Consider the following 9,283-nt stretch of genomic DNA (forward strand, 5'->3'; position numbering starts at 1 on the left):
GATTGAACCTGGGCCCCCTACACTGGGAGCGTGGAGTCTTAGCCACCGGACCACAAGGGAAGTCCAAAAACCACCTTTGTCTTTTTAATCCTCTAGCTGAAAACAATAACAAAACTGGAATAGTAGTGATTAACTCACCTAGGGAAATGCAGGAATTATATTCTTTTGAAATCCCAAGTGCCACCAAATATTTGAGCAAAAGAGAATAGCCAATGATATACAAGGTTTCTCAACCTTTACAGTTTGGGCCAGATAATTCTTGTTTATAGGTGGTTGTCCTGTGCATTGCTGGATGGGTAGCAATATTCCTGGTCTCTATTCATTAGATGCCAGTACTACTATCCCACCCTCTCAGTTATGACAACAAAAAATGTCTCTGGACATTGCCAAACATCCCTTGGAGGAGGGCAAAACCATGTCTGGTTGAGGGCCACTATTATAAAGTGATAGGAGGATAAAGTTCAAAATTAGATATTCAAAAAAACACTAGACGATAGCAGTCAAAGAGGTATCAATTTGATTTTTTGCATTATCTCAAAGTTTCTCCAAAGAGTCACATTTTCCCAATGGAATAATTCCCTCAAGGTACAAATGACACTCCAGAGACAAGAAGAAAAGTTCATTTTATTGTCCAATCATTTTCTTAAAAAAATTTAATTTTTGATAAAATAAAACAAACTTTTAGTACCATAGAAACCTTTCAACATGTACAATGACATATTATTACTATGTACAACTTCAAAAACAAATGCTGCCAGCTCCAAGTAAAGTGATGTTGAACACCCTGACTATATGTAAGCTGTAGGAAATTTCCTAGATGGCCAATGTTTTCTTTAGCTTGGGAAAAAAAGTATACAATTGAAAAATATAAATAAGACCTTCAATCAGTTGAGAATCATAAAAACACTTTCTGAAGTTCAGTCATCTGGATCTTGGGGGATATGTAGTAGTTACAAGAGTTCAACAATTAAAATGAAAGCCTGTGGATATTGAAAACTGAGTATTCCAGGAGAGGTCCTGTAGGTTCACAGTCGGTCTATCAAAAATAAAAGCTATTCTTATTGTGGTGGAACTTGGTATCTGGCTCATATACCATTCTTCACCAGCTCATGGACTCCATTCTCATCAATGATTAAAGGTGCATGGAATTCTTTATCTGCCACATAACTTTCTAGTCCCTAAAAGAAGGGTTGAAATGAAACACAGTTAGAAAATTGGTGGACAATAGTCATGTAATGCTGGACTTAATGGCTATAATAATGATATAAAGTATGAATGCCAAGTTGGGTTGAGATACAGAATTTACAAGTCAATAAAAAATCTACTTAGTATACTTTTTAAACTGGGCTTAATGACCTATTTATGGAAGCATAAAACAAACAACAAAAAGAGGGAAAGTTATTCTGACTATAATAAAAATTTTAAAGTTAATAAGATGATAATCATTCTTGCTTATAATCATCACTCAGTCGAGTTGACATTCTAAGCAAGGTGGTTGTTTCTGATGCTAGAACCGAACAATCTGACAAGGATCTCCAAAAAAAAATATTACATATTAGAATAAAGGGGTCCCTACATCCCCCAGTCTTAAAGGTGAAAGTACTAAGCATATGAACAAAACAGACCCACTGAAAGGAAAAATTACATCACACTAAAAAATGACAGATGATTTACCTAAAAAACAAGGCTTATTTTTTAAAAGCCCATTGCATTTCAATGTGTAGGTGAAATGAACTAAACATTAAACATTCTGTCATGGCAACTAATGGAGAGATGCAAAGTCATAACAGGAACTCTCAAAGAGAAGGTTTCTCATTCCCAGGATGAGCCCCTCAGGGCAGGGCCACTGGAAAATGATGTATCTTCTCTAAGGACAACTTTACTTCAACATAAAACAATATCACAATCCTACTTCTAAAAGAATAGGGAAAAAAGCAAAAAGCAAACTTACTTCTCCAGCATAGGAGATAAGAGGAGAGATTTCACATTGTATTGGTACATCATTGGCATCCTTCAAGCTAAGAAAAAAAAGACACGGTTAAGATTCTGCTTCCCATGTTACTTGCCAGAGTGAAGATACAGACCATAATTTCCCTCTGAGAAACCTGCAGATAACAAAATTCTCCTAAACAAATAGAACAGATGCTACCCTCATGATCACTTAATTCCCTGAGGAGTTAGTTAACATGAAATCATCATGGTCCAAAAGACACTATCTGGGGTAATCACCAGTAGCTCTTCAAAGTACTTCACCAACATTGATATACTTATCCCCTAATGTACATATCATTTTTTTATCATTTCCAAATTTTAAGTTCATAGAGAAGGGACTAGTTACTGAGTACGCACTGTGTTCCAGGCTCACTGCGAGGCATTTTGAATCCTTCGTATTTCATTTTACCCCCTGCCACAGCCTTGCATGTTACGTACTAATGTTGACCGACATTCTAAAGCTGCACTGTCCAAGACTAGCCACTAGCCACAAATGGTTATTTAAACTTAGATTAATTAAAATTTTAAAAATTAATTAAAAATTTAAAATTCACTCCCTCAGTCATAATAATCACACTTCAAGTGCTCTGTAGCCATGAATGGCTAATGACTACCAAATTGGATAGCACAGATATAGAACATTTCCTTCATTACAGAAAATTCCATTGGACTAAAAGGTCAGTTAAATTATTTCCCAGTACAGCCCAAATCTAGATTAGCTGAGCTGATTTATTCAATGTTTCAAAGTGCTTCTCGGTTACTTTCACCAAGGTCCCTTTTTTAAGAGCTAAGGCAGAATGCACCCAAGTGAAGGCAAGGCCAAAGTCACCACTTGCTTCCTCTAGATCACGTTCTAACATTTACAGCCACCTGCGATCCTGAGTTTCTAAATTACATAACACAAAAGTCAATAAATAGTGCTTTTAATATGCTTAAAGTCACTAACTTCGAGGTTTTTCACCATTTCAAGAATTTTACCAGTAAGATACAGGGCACACAAAAATCTAGTCTTTTGCAGGCTCAAAACATAGTTGTCCTTTGTTTTACCAAATATGTAGTCTGAAGCTTTGGTGGAGTCAATAAGATCAGAGGGCTTCTGCAGTTAGCCACACCCAATCTTTCTGTCAACAGAACCATTTAAGTGAGCCTTCAAGGCACTCTATACCCTACTCCAACTCACTTGTCCTGCTACTTCCCACTCAAACCAGGCCAGACACATGCACTTTAGATTATTCCAAGTCATTCTCAACTACGGTCCCTTTAACTATCCAAATCATACCCACCCTCCAAGATATAACTCAAGCCCCAACCTTCCTTTGACCACTGCATTTCATAGTGATTGCTCTCATTCAGTTATTTATAAAAAAATAAATAAATTTATTAGACATGTGATAAGTCACTGCCTCCTACGGTAATTATTATTTATACCATACATTTAACACATAAACACACACTGCCTGATGATGTTACTTAATTTTTATGTATGTGCATCTTGAATCTCCCAGTAGGCTGTAAGAAATGACTTATTTCTCTTGTGTAAGCTACTTCAGCAACTGGGATACTAACAGTACCTGAAGGTCTGTGTGCAGGCCTACAAACGCTTGCTGGCTGAATGAATAAACGAACTATAAGGGTAGATGGATGGCAGACTAATTCAGGTAAAAGATGAACTAAAAGATGGAGCACATATCTCTCTAGCCAGAGATGTAGATATGTATCAGATTCTATCAAAAGAGCTCAAGAGATCTGGTCCAGACCCTCTGGGGCAGCTTGGAGTCCTATAAAACCAAATGGGAAAATGAGGACCCATTCCATTGATAAGATGTATACAGCCCAGCCCCACCTGAACCCCTAAAGGATTTGCTGTGCCAGGAACTGAAGGTGTTTTTGAACCGGAGGAACACATTGCCAACCTGAATATAACTTCCCTTCTAGTACCACAAAGATACCAAAAAAAACTAAGAAAGTTGGATGCCCGAGAGGAGAAAAGAGAGGAGCTCCCGTCACCAAATGTAAAATCTCAGGAGGTAGGTAAATCAGCCCCAAACAGCACTGTCCCCCAATTCTTTAGTCAAGCATCCTTCTGGTAGCTAACACTGTTGAGAAGGTATTCAGGTAAAAAATAAAAATAATGTCATTTTGTCAAAATTCAGCATCCTTGCTTCCATTCTTTCAGAATACCTCCAAGCTGTTTCTTCCCTCTTTTATAAAAAATACTTTCTTTTCATCTCTCATTTTTAAGTAATCTTTTCCTACTCTATGAGGGCATCCTTTAGTGCTAAGAATTTCAGCAGGACCTATTTCTAATTCCATGATCTCATTTGGGGCCAAACTCTGATTTCAGTTTAACTATTCAACAAATGGTTAAAATGAAGTAAATGGGGATGGGGGGAGTGTGAAATAAAAGAACCCAAACAAGAACTAAATAATGTTTAAAACTTTTTGTATCTTAACTGAGATAGCTGGATGTTGTTTTCGGTTGTATAATTAAGAAGCTGTTTCACTTTACAGGTTAAAAGCTGTGGTTCAATCAGAAGGAAATTTAGGGTCAAAAATTTATTTTTTTAATTGTAAAAGCAGCTTGCTTCCACATATTAAAAACGATGGCTGGGACAGAAAATGACAAAGGGCGCTGCGTCCCAGCTGCCATGGCATGAGGGGCAATAGTTAGCTATGGCTGCTATAAGAAACTAGCCAGCTCTGTGAGTCCACTTCCTTGTCTCCAGGGCCACATCCCAGAAACACTGACACTCACAGGGACTTGTCGCTACAGGGCAAAGATGAGTGGCACAGGCAGGAAAAAACACACAGATGAAACTGACATCACTTCTACTCTATTTCTGAGAAAACTCCCATCTCCAGATTCTTGGCTATGTACACATTTCCCAAATTATCTTAAAAACTTAAAATTCAAACTAAACCTTATTACTTTTAAAGTGTAACAAGAATACCAAGCTGTTTCTTTAGCTATAAAGATAATGGCTTTTTCAAACTCTGTCAGTACCCAAACAAGAGAGGATACATGCTACTTCTAGCTAAAAATTATCAACCATTAAGACAAAAAGATACTTTCTTTAGGAGCAGGAAATAAATGACTAAAATTAACACAGAGAGACCAAAAATGGAGCTGTTACTATGAGAATAAATCAAAAGAACAGTTTTCTCCACGTTAAGAGCCATCAAATATGTCAGGAGCAGTTAGCCTTTATACTGACAGCATATATCCAATTTGATAAGACACATCTGCAGAATGTTAATTTTATCTAGCTTATGCTAAAAGGGGTACGCTGGGATCCAAATTTGTTCTCCCTGGCCTGTAACCTGCTCTAGATTTTATCTTTTACTTGTTAACTTGTCACTACAGGCTCAAATACCTATGGTCAAATTCTTTAGAAAAGCATGTTCCCCATTTCCAGCATGCACTGAGATTCTGAGTTAGTGTCATCCAGCAAGATACCTGCCACCAAACAAGCAGTACCCCCACCAAAGCTTCAACCATCCACCCCCCAGACGACCAAAAGGCAGAGAGCACTAAACTACAATGCCAGTTAGTATGGAGGGAAGCACAGCCCCATCACCATGCACTGCAGGCAGGCTGGTATATTTACTTGTGATTGACATCAGCTGTGATGGTCTCTGACTTTCCATTTGTAGCACTGCTATGTAGGAATAAATAAGCATTAATGGGAATGGAAACATACCAAACAATATAAATGAAGTGGAACTGCAAAATATACTTGACTGAAAGGCATGTATTTATGGTAAATTATAAACTTGGCAAAGGAGATTTGAGGGGGTAAAAAAAACGAAAAACAAAAAACTCAATGGTCAAAGATGAAGCATGAGGACAATCTGACATGGCACAGAGCAAGCCTGTTGACAAGACAGAGCCTGAAAGTAGCCTTGGACTGCGAGACAGTCTACCACTGCTCTTTCTTGTAAAAACACCGTTATGGACCAGTAAGTTCCATTGCCCAATGTTCTAACCTTTACCAAGGCATTCTAGCGCTTTTGTGCATACAAACAGTCTTTTGATCCCTTAAGAATATAAATTATATGGCAGAATGTTTTTTACAAAAGTATAGAAACATCGAATGATTTAGAAAGGGGGAATTCTAGGTGCCAAAAGAGGTTTTATCAAAAAACATAAGACGTAGCTTAAAAGTGCTTTATCTCACATTTGAATAGCTCCAAGGATCTTCTTTTTTTTTTTTTTAATTCTAAAATCCTAAAACGTTTCCAAAGTTTGAGTATCAGTGAATGCAAGTAGCATGCACATCCCTTCCTGGCACCTCCTTCAGCAATCTGAAAGCGCCATGGTGAGAACTGAAGAGAACTGAGAACTGCCTATGTCTCATAGGCAGCCTGTGGGTGGCAGGTCTTTTGAGGGTTGGAGGGCAGGGGCTCGTAGATAGCAATTAAGTGAGGCCACAGATATATGGGCAGCAAAAATCAATCCTCTTGCGCTGTGGCATAGTGGCCTCTGATGGACTTTAATCATGGGGCACACCAGAAGAATTACCTTCTGACCATTATTCAGTAGGAGTCAGTTCACTGACACAGTAGAGAGGCATCCAAAAAACCAACAGCTTTAGAAGATTCCTCTTTAAGGGGAAGTAAAGCTATTGTTCTCTTTGTAACAGGTCAAGCCTTCATTACTTCATACCAGGATCTGCCCACATCAATACTTTGTTTTTTTAAAAGTTCTAGGAATACATCAGAGATAGAGGTGAAAGAAGTACAGAAGGAGAAGCCCAGGAAGCATCCACACAAAAGAGAAAAGGCATCGACCTACCGCGGAATTGCTGGGAGGCGAGAGCCATTTTCATCTATGAAGTGGCCCCCGGCATTGAGAACCCAGCAATGATGGAGGGACATCAAAGCATGCCTTGCAGTAGTGGGGTTGTCCTTCCCGTTCTGACTGTCTGCATTCTTCAGCGGGGAAAACTCATCTTCCCGTAATACTTCATACACCACAAACTTCCTAGAGTAGAACCATACAAACACTGCTTTATTATGAAATAAAACTGTGCACACAGCTTCTGACTCCTCTCTATATAGCTAAGCCTTTGGTCTTCAATTACCGTCTCTCTTAATCCAATTTCAAACGAATGCTGAAAGAAATAATGTTCATCCCTGGATGAAATAAAGTTGGAATTCTCTTCTCTCTGCAAAATGAAAAATTATTTCCAACCCCAACAATAAAATACTTCATCTTAAGTCAGATTAGAAATCTTAATACAAAAAGATCATATTAGTATCTATTCTGGAAAAAAAAAACAGGCAAAAAGGATGATTTAGAAACGTATATAGGAAGATGACTCTTCTGCATTTTCATATTGGTCAAATTCTGAGATACAAATCTCAACATCAATGTGATCTTTAACAGAGAGCTATATAAGATAAAAACATGTTCACTGAAACATTTACTCATAGATCAGTAAGACATCCTAAACACAAAATGGGCCAATTCTCTATCTCAACCTTTTCTGTCTCTCAGCCAAAATAAGTGACTTTAACAATTTTGCAGGAAAGCCAGATAATAAACTAATTGAAAGTTTTAAAAAAGTACTCACAGCCAACTCAAACCATATCCTTGGATTGGTGGTTTCACACTAGAGGATGATAATGAGTCAAAACTATACACTCACAATCAAAATGCCATAACTGACATATATCCTGTCAACTGTTTTCTGAAAAGTGTCCTGCCTAGAAGAGTAAAGAGCAAAATTTCAAGACATACTTAATCTTACTGATGCTATTCGAAACATACTTTGCAAACTGGAAGATGTCAAAGACAAATTTTTCCATCTTTATTCCATTTGGTTTGTCTGGCTTAATTAACTGCCCCTGGGAATCCACATATGGAATCTTCTTTTGAGCCACATGGTGCTGCAACTGAGGTTCATAAATACTAAGTAGGAAAAGAAAAAAAAAAAACATAATCACTTTCCAAATTTAAAATGCCAGAGAATCTGATAATCATACTCAGGAGCAAATGCACCAACAATGAGTACTAAGATTTCAAAGGGAAGAGCATTTGGTAAATTTCAGTTCATGTTTAAATATTAAATGAATAGATTTCCGTATTCATTTCCTTAACTTAAAAAAAAAAATCAAATCATGATCTCCAAAATAAAAAAACACACACACAGCTCACACCAACATCTCTCCCATGATTTCCATGTCTTTTATAAAATGTTCCACTCCTCACCCCAACTTTCCCAACTGAGATACCATCAAGTGTTAGATGGAAAGATGAGTATTTATAATTACTTTGGATGAATTAATAACATAGCTACAAAAAGCACAGTGGAATGGGAAATATTTTGGAACTGAAGTTGAAATTCTAAAGTAAACCTGAAAATGGAAATCAAAAGAAAGCTGGAGTAGCAATTCTCATATCAGACAAAATAGACATTAAAGACTATTACAAAAGACAAAGAAGGACACTACATAATGATCAAGGGATCAATCCAAGAAGAAGATATAACAATTGTAAATATTTATGCACCCAACATAGGAGCACCTCAGTACATAAGGCAAATGCTAACAGCCATAAAAGGGGAAATCGACTGTAACACAATAATAGTAGCGGAATTTAACACCACACTTTCACCAACGGACAGATCATCCAAAATGAAAAATAATAAGGGAACACAAGCTTTAAATGACACATGGAACAAGATGGACATGACTGATATTTATACAACATTCCATCCAAAAACAACAGAATACACTTTCTTCTCAAGTGCTCATGGAACATTCTCCAGGATAGACCATATCTTAGTCACAAATCAAGCCTTAGTAAATTTAAGAAAATTGAAATCATATCAAGAATCTTTTCCAACCACAACGCTATGAGACTAGATATCAATTACAGGAAAAAAACTGTAAAAAAAATACAAACACATGGAAGCTAAACAATATGCTACTAAATAACCAAGAGATCACTGAAGACATCAAAGACAAAATAAAAAAATACCTAGAAACAAATGACAATGAAAAGATAACAACCCAAAACCTATGGGATGCAGCAAAAGCACTCCTAAGAGGGAAGTTTATAGCAATACAGTCCTACCTCAAGAAACAAGAAAAATCTCAAATAAACAATCTAACCTTACAGCTAAAGCAATAGAGAAAGAAGAACAAAAAAACCCAAAGTTAACAGAAGGAAAGAAATCATAAAGATCAGATCAGAAATAAATGAAAAAGAAATGAAGGAAACAACTGCAAAGATCAATAAAACTAAAAGCTGGCTCTTTGAGAAGATATACAAAATTGATAAACC

General features: G+C 37.0%; 1 protein-coding gene across 6 annotated transcripts in view; it reads right to left on the reverse strand.

Moving 5' to 3' along the window:
* Positions 1 to 592: 592 nt before the first annotated feature.
* The window catches only part of UHMK1 (U2AF homology motif kinase 1), a 103,901-nt gene continuing 95,210 nt past the window's right edge, over positions 593 to 9,283 (reverse strand). For 2 of the 6 annotated variants that reach the window (XM_028488712.2, XM_007113907.3), the window contains 5 exons: positions 7,766 to 7,906; positions 6,788 to 6,976; positions 5,601 to 5,648; positions 1,952 to 2,018; positions 593 to 1,178 (listed from right to left, as the gene is read on the reverse strand). In XM_028488712.2, the coding sequence (XP_028344513.1) occupies positions 1,086 to 1,178; positions 1,952 to 2,018; positions 5,601 to 5,648; positions 6,788 to 6,976; positions 7,766 to 7,906 (538 nt within the window). In that variant the 3' untranslated portion in view covers positions 593 to 1,085. Of the gene's footprint in view, positions 1,179 to 1,951; positions 2,019 to 5,600; positions 5,652 to 6,787; positions 6,977 to 7,765; positions 7,907 to 9,283 lie in introns of all 6 variants that reach the window. The other 4 variants (XM_028488711.2, XM_007113906.2, XM_028488713.2 and 1 more) reach the window with 3 other exon arrangements.

This window comes from Physeter macrocephalus, chromosome 4 (assembly GCF_002837175.3).
Source record: "Physeter macrocephalus isolate SW-GA chromosome 4, ASM283717v5, whole genome shotgun sequence".
Classification (NCBI taxonomy): Eukaryota; Metazoa; Chordata; class Mammalia; order Artiodactyla; family Physeteridae; genus Physeter; species Physeter macrocephalus.